Here is a 19,884-nt window from a genome sequence, read left to right on the forward strand (position 1 = left end):
AAATAAATAAAACATGCAACGTCAACCAATTGATGAGCTTCTTTGACCCTCATTTTTTTTGCTTCGGTTCTGACAGTAACTTTTGAACTCTGACTCAAGGGAGATGTCATCAAAAACCAAATTTGTTTTCATTTAAGCGATTCAAATCATATTGTTACATTTTGAAATATACCATCCTTGAATTGTATTTTGGCCCATATGTTGAAATATGTATCATATTGTCTTTAATGAGTGATGCACGTTAGCTATTATTAGCTATTATTTAGTACAAAGAAGTTTTCTACCATTAATTCTTGTTTCTTTGAGGTAAACTTTGTATTTATATAATTCAATTTATATACCTCTCATGTTGTTACATATTAATGAACATGACAAAAGGCCATAGCTTTACCATATTGAATAATAGAGTAATCTCATAAATCGAACCGAATCGAATTGTTCTACTTGAAAACGCATCCTTCTTGAATCACATGGTACCCCGTGTATCAAGATAAGCACTGCGTTGTCTTTTATCGGAGAGCCGCAAACCCCTAAATTCCGACATCTTTTTTTCAATGCCTATTTCGGTCTATTTCGCCCATGTCACATGACTTTGAAGTCAGCACTTTTGAATCTTTGATATTAATGGTTTGTCACTTCATAAAGACAAACGGCTCTTGTTGAAAGGTGCGTGCGATGGGGTTGCTCTTTATAAACCTGTTCATCCTTTTCCAAACTCTGCATCTAAGGCCTTACTTGGGCTGTGCATTTTCACAATGGATGTGAGTATCTCAAAATGTCTTTTAATTAATATGGGCCCATTTTATATAGGAACATGTAGGTAATTCAAGTATTCTAATCTTTTATACCAGTCCATTATTATATCTTGAGAATAATCTGTTCAAAAGGATAAAACATGCTTGATGTAAAGCATGAATTTAATTGGTTTGCATACTTCCTTCTTTCTTTAGTCTCCTTCGAACAATTTACCGATTGAGGGGACACAGTCACTGTCATCTATGGCCGTCACCCCACAGACGCTTCCATCTGATTCAACTTCTCCGGAATATTATCCATGGACGTACCAGAATCCCTGTTTCGCAGGATTTCAGGGTAAACGTCATTTCTTCTTGTCCTCAATCATGAAAATTCTCCCCTATTTGTCTTTTGTCCACTTTAAAGCACGTCATTGCAATCTTGCCCGCTTTAGATTTTAGTCGTTAGTTTTTTGGTGTTTTTTTTAACTTCAAAAAATAATGCACTCATTTCACGCACAGCCAAATGTACCGCACTATTTATTGAGTTTATAAATTATAATCAATCCATAAAGCTTTACATGACATAATTTTTATGAAGGCTCTGTAAAAGAGTAAAGTTCCAAAGGCACACTTGATCTTAAGACATTATTAAATAAAAAATAAATACAAGTTTAGAATTATTGATGATGAAAACACAAATAATGAACAAATATGAATTAAATGATGGAATTGGCAATGGCGTTTTACTTCATCAAAATGGCCACCTCCTGAGTTAGCTAAAAACAGTTGGATTTTGCTCCTTCATTCATATTACACTTAATCAGAATACCATGTGGAGATGAGTGAAAGTGCAAAGGATGTTTTTTGGTTGCAAAATTGTGTAAACTTAAAAAAAAAAAAACAGTGTTCACGTTTGTAATGGCCATTTTTGAGGGCCCTTGTCTTTTTTTTTAGCTTCAATATTAAATGGAACCCCAAAAGTGTCAAAATTAAAGACATTTTGAAATAAATACACCATTTTATTAATTAACAATTGTGTAATAAATGAAGCCATTCCATTGTATAGTGAGGTGATTTTATGAAATGCATTCAAAATGAGCACTCATATAATTATTCATAATTATGTCATTCAATGTCTACGCTTTTTAAAGTATTAATTTTTCTCAAATTTAATGACATTAAAAATGATATTCCTTGTCATAATCAAATTTTTATTTTACTTTGAAATTATTAAAATTAAATAATATAATTTTGAAAAAACATTTTGTTAAATAAAAATAATGTAAAAATTCCATTAAATTGTAAAATGAGGTGATATCATTACAACTATTATTAATTTTCAAGAAATTTTTGAATAAAAAAAAAAAGAATTAATGAATTTTGACACTTCTGGGCTTCCATAGAAAATTGACACTTTTTGGATAAATATTCACCCTTCCTAGTCATATAGACAAAAACAACAGTAGTGCCATTCATAAAAAATTAACATAAGTCACTTGTTAAAACAAATAATTGGATTTGGATCTGACACATTTCTTACTAGGTAAAAATATCCAAAATCAACACAGGGATGTAATTGCCGTTCCTTGAATTTTGACGTTTGCTAATCCATATTTTCAGGTGCGACGTTCTGCTACCAAAACGAAGGAGCACAGGTTGTGCCAATTGCCATGACAACCACACAACCAGGTAAGTACATAAATAAAAAAGTATTACGCAAAACCTCCATATTATTAAAACCACTAACCCAAATTGCATGATTCAATCAAAGAAATAAAAGATCCTGTTAATGATTTCTCACATCAAAATGCGACACTTCATTTGTATAAATGCCATTTTTGTCTGTTGTAGGAATGAATAAATATGAAATGTTTTGTATATCATTTATTATCTCTGCTGGACCTTCAGGTGAGCTGACGGCCTCCCAGGTACAATACGCAGGCCCCATTTTCACACAGGCTGTGCCTCAGGGCAGCATCCCTCGCAAACAGTCAGAACGCAGCTTGATGAAGAACAGGTAGAGGAAAGCATGTATAGTGTTCCCTTGTTTTTTACCGTTAATGAGGGTCGCAAAACCCCAGCCGTTAGTCAGGTCCGTGAAATAGAATTCCCAATGCATACATTAATAAAGTGTATAAAATGTATTTAATAAAACCTTTGCCTACCTTTCTTTCCCATTCCCAGTGTGCTCCAAACCGGAAACTGAATGGGCATTAAGTTTACGCTTACACCGAGTGAATTAACTGGGATGGTTCAAATCACTACTTGTCATTCACAGCTATGACGCAGCGGAATTTATCAGAGAATTTATTTGTAGTTGCTTCCTGTCTTAGTCCGCTTTCAGGTTTTTTGCTGGTAAGAGCATTCTGGGATGCCTTTTCAAGTAACCAATGAATGCAGACCAAATTTGCATTTTATTTTCTCTGATTAGCTCTTGGCCAGGAAATGCAAGATAGAAGTTTTTTAAAATTTTAAATTCAACCTCAGCAACACTTTGATTCACTTGAAGTGTATGTAACAGATGAAATTTAGACAAATGTAGACAAATGTTAATGAAACCATCTTCCATAGTTGCATGGCAGGCAGCCATAAACAAGAACCGACATACTCCATTTGAGAGTCATGTAAAACATGACAATGCCATCAGGCGGACATGATTGCTGATTACAGTCTCTTTTGTGTTAAACATGAGGGTGTATTTATAGCCTTGGGTTAAAGCCCTTAGCTGGCTGTTTTCGTGTTACACTTAAATTACTGTGTTGTGTTTCAATTGCAGTGTAACTGTAGAACGACAGGCATGTTGTTTAAGTGTAAGAATTGAAACAGAAAAAAAAAAGATTATGAGTTCAGACAGAAGTAGACCAGCACCTGATGAATGACAGACCAGAAAGGAAAAAAAAGTCACGTCGCCCTCTAGTGTTGGCAGAAGGTTTTGCAAAAATACATCGATGAACTGGTACCAATGATTGCAATTTTGTATGGCTTGCAAAACTGACGGAACGACAATGAAAAGGGGGCGGGGCTCTGACAAATGTCACACCAGTAAAAAAAAAAAAAAAAATGTAAGTAGCCCACCTATGACTTTAGTCTCCGCGCAACTCTCTCTCATAGCCACAAGCACATGGCCTGAGAGTCGTGAAAAATAGTCGCCAAAACACCCTAATAGAATGCCACAACTCCCATCGATGTAGAATTATCTGCAAGCGGAAATACCTTCATTTGCAGCCGAACAAGATCGAGCATTAACAGGCTGTTAGGCTACTTCAGACTGTACTTAGGAGCATGGGAGTGCTATGGCAGGGCATCGAGTAGGCGTTGCTGTAATGTTTCGAGTCTTTTGAAAAAGAACCGGCAAGCACCGAAACCGCAAAAAGTGAAGCGCAAAGTGGTGAGAGAACTGTATTCCTTTTGAACATCGCATAAAAAAAAAAATGTATGTTTTGTTTGTGTCCAGGGAAGCCGCCCGTGAATACAGGAGGAGAAAAAAGGTTTACATTCAAGATCTTGAGAAACGTGCGGAAATGCTAGAAACAGAAAATATGGCGTTGAAGGAAGAACTTAAATCTTGGAAAATGAGCCAGCAGAAATACAAATAATTTTCTCATAAGCTACTGGATTCCTTTGCAACGGCTACTTTTGAATTGCACACACTTATGTGAATCTGATAAAATGTATTTTTTTATTATAATAATGGGACACCTCTGTACATTCTGCAGTGAATGTACGTGTGTGTGTCTTCAGTGACTTTGTGTCACAAGCTAGCAAATAGTTTAGTGACATTTTCTCATATTTCTGGAAGTAAAAACTCCCCAACAAAAGGTAGGAAATGTTAAAAATTGTTAGACTTTTTTAAATGTTTGTTAAAATCGTGAATCATGATGGATGCAAATATTTTTTTTATAGCAACTTTAACTTATTAGTTTAACTTATTAGTTATATTAACTTGCAATTTTTTTGCAAATGAGTATCTTACAAGAATCCTATGGAAAGAGTATTGTGAAAAAAAATACTTCATCTGATACAGAGAATATCTGAAATAAAAGAATCTAAAAGACGAGCTTGTGCTTTTTTTTTTTTTAAATCTTCACAAAGTGGTTGGATTGCGTAGACGGTATTATAAGAATTGTCAAGCAATTTTTTTTAAGCTTACTAGTACCAAACTATTCCATAATTTAAAAAAAAAAGTATTTTTTTTCTTTTATTAAAGCAAAAACTATTTACTTGAACTAAACATTTTAATCTCCATTTTACATAAGCAGAAGCTATAAACCGCCTTTTTCAACAAGTGTTTTCTATGAAGCAACAGGTTTTGAGATAAATCGTGGAATTCATGTAAAATCATAAAATAAAAAAACATTTTTTTTCCAGTAAAATAATGAATTCAAATGTTTTTTTTACAAAATGTAACATTTTTCCATGTGTGTTATATCATTTTACATATTGCAATATATATATATATATATATATATATATATATATATATATATATATATATATATATATATATATATGTATGTATGTATGTATGTATACTGCATATATATATATATATATATATATATATATATATATATATATACACATGCAAAATACTTTTTGAAAAATGTGATTTATAGCTACTGATACAGTATAACTACTAATTTATGTAAAATTGAGATTACATGTAAATGTTAATATTTTAAATGTATTTATATGTATATAGATAATTAAATTATATATTAACTAGATGTTAAAATATTGATATGAAAAATGCTACTGATTATGTAAAATTTTGATTAAATGTCATTTAGATTAATCATAGAGTAAATTATATATATATATATATATATATATATATATATATATATATATATATATATATATATATATATATATATATATATATATATTTAAACATTTAAACATTTAATCTAAATTTTACATAATCAGTAGCATTTTTCAAAAAGTATAGAAGCAACTCAAGAATGAAATGAAACCCAAAGCTTCCCAGAGCAACTCCTATGAAATGATTTGCTTCCAATGCTTTGGCAAATCCCGATGAAAAGCATTATCACTTTGGGGGAAAATCCACCCCGATGAGCAAGTTAAATAGCAGGCAGCTGAGTAACTTCATATCGCAAAGCAGCTGCTATGCGCTGAAGAATGGATCTTGGAAATCCTGCGCGACCACCTGCTATGTAGCAATAACTCGCTCGTTATATCTGCGCATGGATAATAAAATGAATGACCTAGGACACAATGTACAACAAAGCTCTTTTGAATAATTCAGCATAGCTAACGGAAATAGTACAAGGCATGTTAGCATTTGAAATATTATGAATGACAATGTTTTCTCTTCTGGGTGAAATTTGAGTAATATTTGACCTTAAGTGTTTTTTAATGTCATAACTTGCTGCACAATGTTATAGTTCAAGTACAATTGATAAACGCGGTTCACATTGGTGGGAAGAAACTCACAAAAATGTGTGGAGCTATTGTGTACAATCAATGGAAATGAACATTCCGCAAGTTGTTAGTGCACGTGGGCACGTAATTTGTCCAAACAATCCTTTCTTTTTCTTTACCCATTATTTTTGCACAATGTGGCCCACTGTAAATGAGAGTAGTGGGAGAGGAGAGCTATGCGGGTCTGTGCTACATTACAAGCCAATTCCACTTTATATTCCACTATATATATATATATATATATATATATATATATATATATATATATATATATATATATATATATTTTGGTTTTGTTTGAATTTTCGTGATTTTTCATTTGCTGATTTTTCATTGTGTTTTGTGTTTTGGTGTTTTTTCTTTGCAATTCTTTTCTTGTAATTTTCGATTGACATTTGCGATTTGCCGTTTGTAATGAGTTTTTTTGTTGTGAAATTAACTTTTTTTTTTTTTTTTGAGTTTTTTATTTTGTGAGTTACACTTCTGGGCCACCATAGTTACTCCACGCACAGCATTTTGTTCACAGCAATGATTATTGTAAATAAATTTGATTCATCCAATCAGAAGACTGAAGGCTACTTCTATAAAATAACAAAAGATAAGAAAAGTGACTGTGTACATACAGTGTATTGAAGTGTCCTCTCCCCTCCATATCTCATTTGAAAGTAAAAAAAAAATGAAGCAATCAATCATCCATTAATTTTCCATTTAAATATCCATTAAACAAAAGGTCACTCACCTCTAAACATTGTCATAGCCATCTTGATTGTCTATGCTCTATTAAATACTTAAAAAAAATCACGTTTGTCGAAATGAACAATTACATCCATTTGCTTTATACTGGACCCATGAACTCATTGCACAAAACGATTGGTATTTGAAAAGTAATTCCCAGACGCCAAACATTAAATGAATGACCATGCTGGGAAATTGATCCCCTATAATATTGCACTAAACTAGTCATTGGTTGGTTGGTGATTGTCTGCTTTAGATAATTCTAGGGCTGCGTGATTATGGCCAAAATCACGATTATTTTGGTCAATATTGAAATCACGATTATTAATCACGATTAATCATGTTATTCATCAACCCGTCTATTTATTGCCATTTTTTTAAACAAGCAGTATACAAACAAGGCTTCAAGGCTTGATACTTACAAATAATAATAATAAACTGAAATAAATAAATAACAATTGATGGCAAAAACTTGGCACACAGGGAAACACTGCTAACTTACTTGCTGAGTGTAAACCAATGAAAAAAAATAAACCTACTTAGAACCAAGCATCTTATTTACTTCTAAGCAAATTTAAATCAATTGGCAGTCAAAATGTCATTTTTGGTCATTTCAAGCCGAATTTATTCTTATTTTTTGCCAACTGGATTTTTCAAAATGGGTCTCAATTGACAGCTAGCACTGTATATCTCAGATGAGAAACTCAACGCCATTCAAATAATAAATATACTAAATAATATATTCGGGAGAGAAAAGTTGATGCTTATTTTCATGCAAACATGTGGGAAACAATGCCCCCTGTTGGTAAGATGCCAAAGTGCTTGGTTTGACTTTTAATTAAAAAAAAAAAAAAGAGATCGACTTTTTAATCGACTTTTTAATTGAAATTAATTGTGCAGCCCTAGATAATTCCTGCCTTGACTCCGTGCTAGTGAAAAGGTCTACACTAAACTTTATTAGGTCCATTTTTTGGCGCATGAATAATTCCGTGCATTTTCTTTTCTCGAGTTAGCTCCTCTGCCATTTCTATCATTATTACCGGCTGTCGCAAAGTTCATCTTCCTCATCAAGCAAACACAAAGTGGGGCCGCGCAAAAGGCAATTAACAGTAATGAGGGTCTGAAATATTGGCCCAGCAGGCACAAGTGACAAGGTAAACGACATTGGAGGAAAGCCCAACCATATGAAGAACAATGGCATACAATAGAGGTCTTGTTAGCTGCCAGTTTGACCTCATTATCGGGGCGCATAGCGGCTACACCAATGAAAAGGCCAGTAAGTCCGCGACAAGAATGCAGCACTCAATTCGGCGTGCAGCAGTGAGACAAAGCACTTCCAGATGTCCTTTTATATTCTTCTCCATTTTCTTGACTGGTAAAGCATAAACGTCTTAGGGGGACGGCCATTTTGCTCCTCGCTGTCGACTGATGATGACATCACAGTTGATCAAGGCTCGGGTAGCTTCTGGGAAAGATTTGTCTGAAAAACATTCAGCAAATGTGATTTTTGAGAAATGTCATTAATTTACAAGAGATTCTAATGATTTGAAGTGTTAATTTTGGAGAATAACTTTTTTTCAAGCTTTGAAAAATTATTAAACGTTGCCTCACAACTTCATACTTTGGTAGCTGAAGTCTGCTAATTTCAGCCATTAAACTTAGTTTAGAGTCATGGTCACAAAATATGTCATTAGAACTTTATAACAAAACTTGATACATAAACGACACTTTTGTTTATTTGACTAGTTTTATGCTATTCCAAGGTTTTACATAAGTAACTATCTGTTCTGAGCTTTGCTTGAATATTTGTTGAAAAATGCAATTCATCGTCATTAATTATCAAAACTTTGTAATTAATCAGTTTAAACAATGAAAAAAACCTTCAAATATAAACACTCAGGTATTCATAAATGGGTACTGGCCACTAGAATGAGAGAAAAAAAATTTGATTATCGTTTTTTAATCATAATACATAGAGAAACAATGGGCTAAAAAACCAAGATCGAAATGTAGTTTTTTTTTTTTTTTGGATGAATTTTTGAACACAGTAGCTCGAGGATCTCTCATTTGGGAAAAAAAGAAGCAAAAATGTTTCTGCGTAATATTCAGTTTTATTCTGTACTTCAAAACAGTGAGTATCTCTAAAATATTGTGAAAAATTAACCAACACCGCCTCACTGTCTTCAAAAATGCTTCTTGGTGTTTGATCCTTTTTAGATTCCGTAATTTGCCTTTTCACTAAATTCCAGCCTTATATCTAAAGAGTTGTTCCTCCTCTGTCCACAAGACGGCAGTGTTGCTTACCCCATTGAATGGATTCACAAGTCGTCTTCCATTTTTGGCTTAAAATCGGAAATTGAAAAGAAATAAAAGTCTTGAACTTGTTCTTTATTTTCTATTCTCAAACATCCAAAAGCACATGTAACAACTCACACACAGAATTTAACATTTGCGAATAGTATGTCATGATAAATGCAACATTAAAAAATGTGTTGGAATATATTTGTGAATGTGGATATATTTGTGAATCTGAAAAAAACCACACATGAATATCAATAAATGTATTTGTGTGAGTAATTTTAAGACAAATCTCGCCCAACCAATCACGGCACAGCTCGCAAACATCACATGACCAAACTCCAAAAACAGGTGATTGGTTGTTACCTCAGCCTTGTGCAACAGTGATGTCATTTTCAGTCACCGGAAACGGCAAAATGGCCTCCCCCTGAGTTAGCTAAAAAAACGGGTGGATTTAGCTTCGTTAGTCATGCTCCATCAACATAATTAAAATCAAATTGCCGTGTTTGAATTAGTAGGGGCACATAAAACATATTTTTGTCAAGAAAATTTTGGGAGTACTTCCTCTTTAAAATGAACATGTGACCCCATTTTCTAAAACCGTATGTTTACAGAGATTGTGTGTTATTTTCTGTTTTAAAACAAAATAACAGGGAAATACACGCTGCAAATGCGTACGTAAATATATAGTACTTTTGTAACAGTAAAAAGAGAACCACACACATGAGGGTTTAATTGGTCACATCAGGTTTGGCATGCTGCCCTCCGCTGAACATTGCATCAGCTTTATGGCATAGTTTTTTTCTCTGAGATCAGTACGATTAGAATGTGTAGCTGACAGCAGATGTTCCTTTGTCAGCCTGTGCTATATCTGTGTCTAATTGTCAAGTTCTCACATAAATCTGGTATTTATGGAATGCATATTTGAGCAACAACTGCCAGCCTCCTCAACACTGTTGAATATATTTGAATACATTTGAGCGGCAACAAAGCATTGTGTCTGAGATTTCTTTTGTTCCTAAAGAACAGCATGCTTCATTGATGCTTTACACACGGAGGTTATGTATCCCACTACATGATTTAACAAGTGAATTATATTGTATGAGGGAGGAATTAAATTCTCATCAGTCAAATCCTTGAGATTATTTACTTAACGGCGTCAGCCAAAACAATGGCCAAGTGTTTACTTTTCCGCTTCAGTGAAACGCATTCGAATGCCGCTTGGCCTTTTATAAACTTTTAAGTGGTGGAGTCACAAAGACTGGAGAGGCAATAAATGATCATATTTAATGATTAGCTGCAGCTACAGTACTTTTTAATGGACAGGATATGATGTTTACTCTGCCATTAGAGCAAACTGGAAATTGACCAGACAATTTGCATTGTGGTTTAATGACTTAAAGATTTTACTTTACTTTGCATCATTATCTTAGGAGGGATTCTAATGAAGGGATGAAGATGAAAGCTTTTTCACTGCAGAATTAAAGCCTAGAAACATAGTTCATAAGGGTTAATGTAAGTAACTTTTAGGGTGACTTGCTTACTGGATTGACTTGATTATTGGTTCTCAAAAGCACTTTTTGGAAGACGCGAAGTCACCCACTACTTTTATCACTGTGAATTTCCCATCTGGATGACAATTAGGGAATTTTTTGTCCACAAAAAGAACAACTCTGGCTGGTTTAACCACAAGGGGCATGTAGAGGAAATGCGTAAAGTTACGGTTGAACAACACCTTTCAAGCGGATGTGGTCTTCGACATTAAAGCGAGAGGAAGTCAAAGTGGTTGAGCATTGTTTTTGTTTATTGTTAAAATAAATGAAAAATGTGGATAAAAATAAAAAACAAAAACTTGACTGTGATACTCGTTGCGCTCAAAACAGTCCACGAGAAGGAAAAGTAATGTACGCAAGATTACCTTTACTTTGAAGTAAATCACCAGAAGCAGTTCTAATGATTTTAGTTGCTTGATAAACATGATTAAGTTTATGACAGGCGGTGGTTCGCTGTGAATGACAGCGGTTGTATGTTCCTTTTTGTACGTGAGCGTGCAAACGGAATGTTCCAAAAGTTTGTTTTTAGCCCTCCGATGCTTCGACAGACGTCGCATTGACGTGCTTCAACACATGAGACCACAGGTAAGTTCGTCTTTCTATTGTATGCTTTAACATTTCACTGCAAGATGTTTCTTCCTGGCGGAGCTCAAACAAGCGGCTGGGAAAAGTTTGGGATAATTGAAGTCGCATCATCTTGCAAAAAAAAAAAAAAAAACACACCAAGAATCAAACAGTGGCGAGATGCACGCTATTTTTCTGTCATGGTTAAAAAAAGAAGAAGCTCAAATTAAATAATTAACAATTACCTGCAAATTTACCAGACTCTCAAGGTACCTTCACATGGGTTGAATTAGTAACTACGTTCCTGTTAAGTTTGCGATCTGCACAAATGTGTGAATTTGTAAATGATGCTCGAAATGCTTGCTACATGCGGTATATTATTCATACAGTTGACACACGGCCGATTAACGATCTCGGGTTACTTTTACAAGCTGTCATGACGACGAAGGAAGCTGCATGAACATTGCTTTCATGTAAAACTTGACTACTCTCACTTCTTGACACAAAGTTTATGTTGTCATAGTCTCCATTCTGTGCATACTGTAGCACAATTGGGGACGTGAGATTGCAAGAGGTTCTGCAGGTAACAACAACTCAAATGTCACTCATATTAATGCAAGAATGCAATGTTTTTATTTTCAAATTAAGAGTAAATGAATTGGAACATTTATCAACTTATTGTTAAATCATTGCTCACAGTTGTATGCCTTTATTTAAATTTATTTAGAGCTGGTTAGTGGGTATCTGGCTGAAAAAAAATTCAAAACACTGAACCACTGTTGTACAATATACAGTATTTATTCGTGGTAAGAGTTATGTTCATGCTTCAGTTTGAATTGTACTTTTAGTATACACACGCACACATCCACCTATTGTGCTGCTCTACTGTTATTTTTCTTTCCTTCCTGTAGTGTGAAAAGTTACCAAAATAAGTAGTCTCCAAATCAGATATAAAACCTCTGAGTTGTAGTTTAGCATTTACTGTCCATGGACTTATCTATATTTTTGGTAGTTTTGTCTTATAATGATGCTGTATTTTACATGCTTTGTGAAAGTTTCTGTTGCTCATAGCTTTGGGACTTAAAAATACTCCCTAAATTTATCAATGATTGACATTTGCTGGTAATTAAAAAATATATCATGTATGTTTTGTGTGGTCAAATATGCACCCCGAGGGGTAAATAAAATTAAACTGAATTAAAAAAAAAAAAACGGCCATTATATAAGTTTTCCCATGTTTAGGTATCTCAAAAGTCAACAGCCAATCTACCAGGTTTGCACATTTTAGCATATATATATATACTGTATATATATATATATATATATATATATATATATATATATATATATATATATATATATATATATATATATATATATATGCTAAAATGTGCATTTGAGTGGATAGGGCTGATGCCACGAAACATCTTGAGGAGTTGAAAGTAAAAAAATATATTTGTATTTGACGATGTTAAGACTTTTTCAAAGTCAGCCCAAGTTGGATAATAATAAGAGAAAATCTTCAGTTTCCAGGGGTTAAAATTTGATAAGCTTTCATAAATATTTTGTTTATTTTTTATGTAAAGAGACGTATATTACATCACTAATCTAAATATGGCATGGCACTTCACACCGCCTATAAAACGCCATCGAAGTGTGAAGTATGGTGTAGTTGGAATGCACGGGGCTGCTTCGTATCCTCAGGGCCTGAACGATTTGCTATCATTGAAGAAAAGTTGCTATCATTAGATTTGGGAGTTTAAATGTAAATAGGATTTCTAGAATGGACCAATCAGAGTCCAGACCGCAAACCAATAATGATTCTGTGGCATACGTTTTCACGTAAAAGTGTTCCGGTGTTAGCGTGTATGTTACCATATGGCACAGCCCTGATGTCTTAATGTTCTTGTGGTAATGTCTTAAGTGCGTCCCCTGGTGATTTAGTTTTTCCCTGCTTAGTTCAGAAAGAGAGAAACAGCCAGAATGGTTTTGTTACATAACTCTGTAGCTGGTTACGTCATTGTTTTGGGGGCCCAATCTATAAAACCGGCGCTTTGGCGTTGCGTGTGCCTCTCAAAGGAGGGATGATGAAGAGGTGGGAGACAGATTGGCTATTGGAAGCAGATGCTCTTCTTTTGCGAGACCACAATGGTGAGGGGGGCCCCACCTGTAATTTACACAGACAATGGAATTTTTTTTTTGTTTTTTAGTGTTTTAGTCCATCAGGGTCTGTTGACTAACCAACACATCATGTTAAAAGTATGGTTTTGGGAGGGCCGGGTTGCCATGACTTTGAAGTAAAAACATGCAAGCCACAATGTTTTATGGGGCTGTAATCCTCAACGGCCGCTCCTCTTCGCACTTTTTTCACCCAACAATCGTGTGCGGTGTTCAGATGTTTATTGTTTACCGTTGGTGAGGTTTTTAAGACGCTATCTGTGTTGGAGAAAAAGTTCTTTAATAAGGAGAATGATTTGTCGAAGGTTTTTGCAAGACTTCAGCACGCGCTAAAAGAGCTGACGTCCAGGGAGCATTAAATGATTATCTCTGGGTGTGTGTTCATGTTATTTTTGGAGGGGCTTTTTGTGCCTTTTTCTTGACTCTTTTCCCAGCAAAAGGCGTTCAAGTGATTGTCCACTTATTTAGCCGTTTGTCGGCAGCTAATGGTGAATATTTTTTCTGCAATTCATTTGATAACTGCATTATTTTTCATGTTTAAACAATACCTTTTAAAAACACATCTTTTCACTTGCTATCGACAGAAACTAAAGGCTTGAATAGTGACTAATCGTGGTTCATCTTTTAGACATATGATGTTTACAAGCTGGGCTGTGATTGGTTGCTACTTGAGCCTTCAGCCCTTATGCCATGCCAAGTGGAAAATGTGTTTTTAAAAGGTATTAATTTTACATGAAAATTATATAGTTATGAAATTATTCATCTTTTCAGTTGCCAGGAAATGGCAGTGTGTGTGTGTTTGTGTGTGTGTGTGTGTGTTCCTAGTTTGTCTAAAAAGTGTCTAAAACTGTACTAAATGTTTAAAGTAACTTTAGTTAATTAGGTTTTGAAGTAATCAAATAATTTAAACATATGATTACTTTAGTAATATTTTACTTAAAATATCATTACATTTGTGCTTGTCTACTTAATTACGTAAAGTAAATGATTGTTAGGTATTTAAGTAAATTGTACCTGAGGTAATCATTTACTTTAGCTTCATTAAGTACTCAAGATATCAATGACTTGAGTTTTTAACTCATGAATGACTTCTTATTTCACGAGCCATTTTTACACATTTTTTAGCCAAATTTCAATCAAACTGCCATGTTTGATTTAATAGGGAGACATATAACATTTTATCGTCAAGAAAATTTTGGGGAGTACTGCCTTTTTCAATTTAACGTGTGTACCCCGTTTTCTAAGGCTGTTTACAGCGTTTATTTGCTGTTTTGAACCATAATAATGGAGGAACGGTATCCATCCATCCATCCATCCATCCATCCATCCATCCATCCATCCATCCATAGCACAAAAAAATACATAAATTAAATAAATAAAAAAATGATAATAGATGACACTTCTTGGCAGGATTCCTATGGATGTGCTTTCACGTCATTGGCACTCGGTGTTAATAAAGGGGTCACCGTATTACAATAATGCATGGTGTCAGCACCGACTGATGCACATCACAGCTGTAATGCAGCAGGGTTTGCTATACGCAGAAAGATACTTGATAACATTGTACATACAGTACAATAATAGCGGCCTAGGTTTAGGTGGATAGCATTTGAAGCCACTAGTTGAAGAGGGTTGTTGAGGTCATGGCCTAAATGTGTTTTGACACACATTGAAAGCAGCATGAAGTAAGAAACTCCACTCACTTTGCCTTAAATGGACTGGTGAAAAATGAGGTGAATCAGCAACAGACTGGAGACATGGTTTAATGTGTCACCACGGAAACACTGTTTTGTATGCTTGCTAGTTTTGTTTTCATTTTTGGTATTCAGTTTTTGCTAGCATGTTAGTTGTCTTTACAACTGCTTTATTTGCTGTATTGAAATTTTACCCAAAGCTTCTGTAAATTTATATAGGTGTGGCTACTTGCCAGATGGCTGAATCTCAATAATTGTTAGTCTTGGTCTCCTAGAGCAACTGGATCCAGCTGCCCAACTGTTTGCTATGACTGCCTCTTTTCTACTTCTCATTTGCAAGTTTCTCGCCGTGGGGCGAGGAGAGGTCAGTCCACAAGCATTCTTGTCCGCATAGATACCTGAAGCTCATGCCGAGCACATGATTGTCTCGAGCGAGAGTCCAGTTGGGTCTTTGCCTTTGTTGTTGTCTTGATGTTGGAAATACGAGACCTCAACAGCTGCTGCCGTGACACAATAGGCAATGTTGCCAAGCGCACGCGCGCACGCATGCGTATGTTATTAGGGATGGGACGAGACACAGCTCCCACGAGACGAGATGGAGATTCCTGCAAAATTTGGACAGTAGAATCATGCATATCATAACTTTTCAAAATGTTTCCTCTTTACTAGGGAGACTACAAAAAAAATTAACTAAATTAAAATCAAATATTTCCACTTAATCATGAATGAACATCCACTATATATCTTTTGACATCCAACATTTTTCTAGTTAAATATATCCAGAGATTTTAGGTAACTCTCTGCCCTTACGTTTTGGTCAAGTTGAAGTGAAATCAACTACAGAACACACCTGATTTGTTCAAAAGTGATCAGCACCAACGGCAACGATTAGGCTGTCGGTGTCAAAGCTCGCATGCATTTTTGTCTGAAAACGCCTTTGAATGGTAGTTTGATTGCTTCTACCAGCTAAGATAGACCATTAGCTAGCTAGAGGCTAGTTTATGCTAGAGGCTGAGCTAAACGCTGGCAACAGACACTGTACAATAAAATACCAGCATAATTAAGTCAATTTTTTTAGTCCTGATTTGAGGATTTAATGTGATTTCTATTAAAAAAAATTGAAAAAATAAAGTGTGTTTACTGAGTCATGACTTGTGACTTTTCCACAGCAATAAGTTGTTGAATTTCAAGTAGATTTTGTCACAATATGCGTCAGGGAACAACTTCAAAATGACAGATGTTGTGCCAAAATACAAACATTTCTGTTCTGCATAATAACACTTCTGAAATTCTTATTCTGTTTAGAATTGGCAGAATTACATTCCACACAACAGAGCAAGTAATTGGGCAGACAATAGCATGCAATGAAAACAGTAATAGTGCAATAAGGGCAATGATAAGGAGGCACAAATAGAATAGAAAAAGATATTAGTAAGTACTAATATAAGAATCTCACGTGAGATCTCGCGAGATCTCATCCCAACCCTCAATTCAAACGTATCTAAAATTTCCCTAACAACATCCCTACAAAGCACACAAAAATAGTGTTATGCTTTATATCCTCTGGCCATTTCCATAGCGTAATTATGACACATAAATATGTCACACATTTAGATATGTGTTTGTGTTTACATAATAAGATTTGACTCATTAGTTAGCGATTTAGTCTCGGGACATGACTCATGCTGAAAGGCAAGGCTTGAGTCACGGAGGTTACAACAAGCTTCAAAAAGTTGTTTTGGTTCTTCGTAAGGCTTTATGCGCTCATGCTATGTTGACATACGGATTCTATTTCAGGAGTGAAGCCTTCTGCCTAATACCTTCCCAACTCGTGTCAAAATCAGATGTCAGCTGGTTGTCCAGCCGGTTAAGGGGGTTGACTCAAGTGTCTACTAGCTGACAACGTTTAACATTATCTGTCGCTGAGATGGTGTGTTTTTGTTGTGTAAACATAGCCTGAAAAACCGCTTTACTGCGAGCACTCTTGAGCTTTTCCGCTCTTCGTTTGTGGCCGCTGGATTCCGAACGCTCTCTTCTTTGCGGACTTGTGGATTTCATTTGCGCTCAGTCGAGTTTGCAAAAAAAAAAAAGCCGAAAACAAACCGATGAAAAACACTGGCACATCTGGATGGTCACGAGGCGTCGTGGGGAGCGCACAGCTTGGATGAATTAGCTTTCTTGGGATAATTGAGACGGAGTTGAGGTGAAATCTGAACTTTTTGGGAACAGCGTACACATGCCTGCTGCTGTATTAATTTATTGGAGATGTTGTGAGGATTGGAAGTCTTCTTGACTTTTTCTCTGCTGCCAAGGGACACGTTTTGCGGTCTCAGTAATTCCCAGAATTGGCTTGCTTTTAGCATAGAAGGAAATAGGGCTGCAATGCTTCATCGGTTATTTGACCAGTAATTGATATTAGAATAATTTGATCATTGTTTTTGAAAATCAATTACTGTATTTGTTTGGAAAACAATCAAAATTCTCAGCATTTCAACTTCACTTTTTGACTTTTTTAAAATTCATCATCATCATCATCCTAACAATCATGACAACTAAACAACAATAAAAACAAGCACTCCAAAAAATGAATAAAAACAACAAAAAAGCCATAACACAAAAGGGCATACAATAAACCATAGTATTAAAACAAACTTTACATCATTTACACATCTTAAATTATGCAGTATCAAGAATGGTTCTCTGACTTCATTAGTCCTCTACGATTATTAAATAAAACATTTATAAACTTCTGATGCACATTTACCAATCCAGTGAATGATCACATTTTTTTGTTACTTTACTGTACTAGAAAAAACTCCTGTTTTTAAAAAATGAAATGGAAATCAAAACATTTAAATAAATCAGAATCATTGATTAATCGTTACAATAATTGACGGATTAGTTATTAAAATAATCATTTGTCAGACCTAAATCAAACTATTCCTTTCCTTATGAAATGAAGGCTTTGAGGAAAAAACATGTTCATTAATGTTGTCAAAAGATCTTTTTAATGAATTACTCACATTTTCCATAATCACGAAAGTAGAACTACATAAACGTCCATCTTTTTTCCTCTTTGTGCCATTGACCTTCCTTGATCTAAGATGGGTTGTAAAGCTAGCAAAAGTTAACCTGCCAAAGGAAGTAAATACATCTGCAGCCCTTGCATCCTTTATTATTCATGTATAATATTAAATCACAGTATACATTTATTTTCTCATTCCGCCTTTATGAATAATCATTTAGTTTGATTTTATTGCAGAACAATGTGTGGTGTAAAGACAAGAAAACAAACCAGTACCAGAATTGTAGTGGTCGTACCTTTCAAAAACACTAGATGGCATTGTTTGCTGCATATTGGCCCATCTCATGGCACCAAGCATGTAAGTACTGTACATATTTTATGCCATCAGTTTATCATGCTAATATTTAACTTATTGCGAGGTTTTGAGTTAATTAGAAATCCCAACAACCCAGTACAATAGCTGTAAGTTTTAAAAATGCTTTGTTTGCATTGTTTTTCCATTCAACAATTTTGTGATGAATGATATTGACAACAAAAAGTCATGTTTACAAATTAAATAAGGTTAAGTAGCCACAAAACGGGACATCTGATTCCAAATAGTTTTACTCACCAAGTAAACCAATCAATTTTTTTAAGATATGCTTTTTAGTTTAGTTTTTAGCAGGGATGTTCCATACCAATTTTTTTCAGACCAACACCTGTATGAGTACTCTACTCAAATCTTATGTGGGCAGTGATCCCTGATACCAAGCACTGATACCAATAGTACTTTTGATGCCAGATCATTTGAATGAAATTAATGGCAATATTGTGTAATTACTTTTCACTTTAAAAAAAAGGCCATTTTTTTTATTTAGCTTTTTTAATGCCTTTAGAACCCAAACTTGTAATTGAATCTGAATAAACTGAATTTATTCATGTCACTGTCAGTTTGAATTTGAACAAAGGGGTGCAAATTATAACTTATATAATTAATTAATTGACAGTCTTCCAATATTCTTGTGTAATACAAATTCTCTATTCAAGCCACCATCGGTAGGACGTGACCCCTACTTGTCAGACTCGTCATCTGATTGATCTGACTCGGTGTTGATGAAGTGGGAAAGCACCGTACTAAATTTATCACCCCCCCGTTGGGCTCTAGATGTATCCACGACACACGGACCCCCTAAAGGAGAGTCGTAGATGGAAAGTGGGTGGGGGGTGACGAGGGTCCGTTGCTGACCCGTCAGTCCATCTTTAATGTCCCAGTAGCCTTGTTCTACAAGTCTCCAGAGCTCTAATCATCATCTCCAGCTCAAGTACAACAGGAGAAACATTTATTGACACATTTCAAGCCTTTTCTTAGAAGATCGAGAAGGTATGTGGCTTGCCTAACTTTTTTTTTCTTCAAATTTTGTGGGTCAGTTTTTTTCTGGGTTTCCCATTTGGCAAATGCCATAAGCTGTTTTAAAAGCGCCACAAGCAGCCAATTTTGGGACAATATTGTCAACGCTATTTTAAACGCTAAAAAAGTAATATATTTTGACAATTTATATTTTTTAGCTAACTAAAGTGTATTCACCGTGGAATTGACAACATTTTATGGGCTAGTGTTAGGATAAACATGACCAATTTACCAAGCCGTGTTTGGATGTCATTTTTTTTTCCTCCAA

The 19,884-nt window shown here is 34.8% G+C and overlaps 1 protein-coding gene across 1 annotated transcript; it reads left to right on the forward strand.

The window, feature by feature from the left end:
• Positions 1-634: 634 nt before the first annotated feature.
• Positions 635-4,794, forward strand: LOC148407816 (cyclic AMP-dependent transcription factor ATF-1-like). Its single transcript, XM_088402048.1, has 5 exons — positions 635-761; positions 951-1,092; positions 2,358-2,426; positions 2,646-2,754; positions 4,192-4,794. Exons 1-5 carry the CDS (start codon positions 756-758, stop codon positions 4,331-4,333), a joined length of 468 nt encoding a protein of 155 aa, XP_088258174.1. The 5' UTR covers positions 635-755; the 3' UTR covers positions 4,334-4,794.
• The last annotated feature ends 15,090 nt before the right edge of the window (positions 4,795-19,884 follow it).

The sequence above is a fragment of the Hippichthys cyanospilos genome, chromosome 19, assembly GCF_059441005.1.
Source record: "Hippichthys cyanospilos isolate Australia breed blue-spotted pipefish chromosome 19, RoL_Hcya_1.0, whole genome shotgun sequence".
NCBI lineage: Eukaryota > Metazoa > Chordata > Actinopteri > Syngnathiformes > Syngnathidae > Hippichthys > Hippichthys cyanospilos.

Bases quoted from the DNA above. Each gene is read 5' to 3' on its own strand.
- LOC148407816 (XM_088402048.1), top strand. The intron at 2,427-2,645 runs GTAAGTACATAA...CTGGACCTTCAG, and splicing joins CATGACAACCACACAACCAG to GTGAGCTGACGGCCTCCCAG. The intron at 2,755-4,191 runs GTAGAGGAAAGC...GTTTGTGTCCAG, and splicing joins CGCAGCTTGATGAAGAACAG to GGAAGCCGCCCGTGAATACA.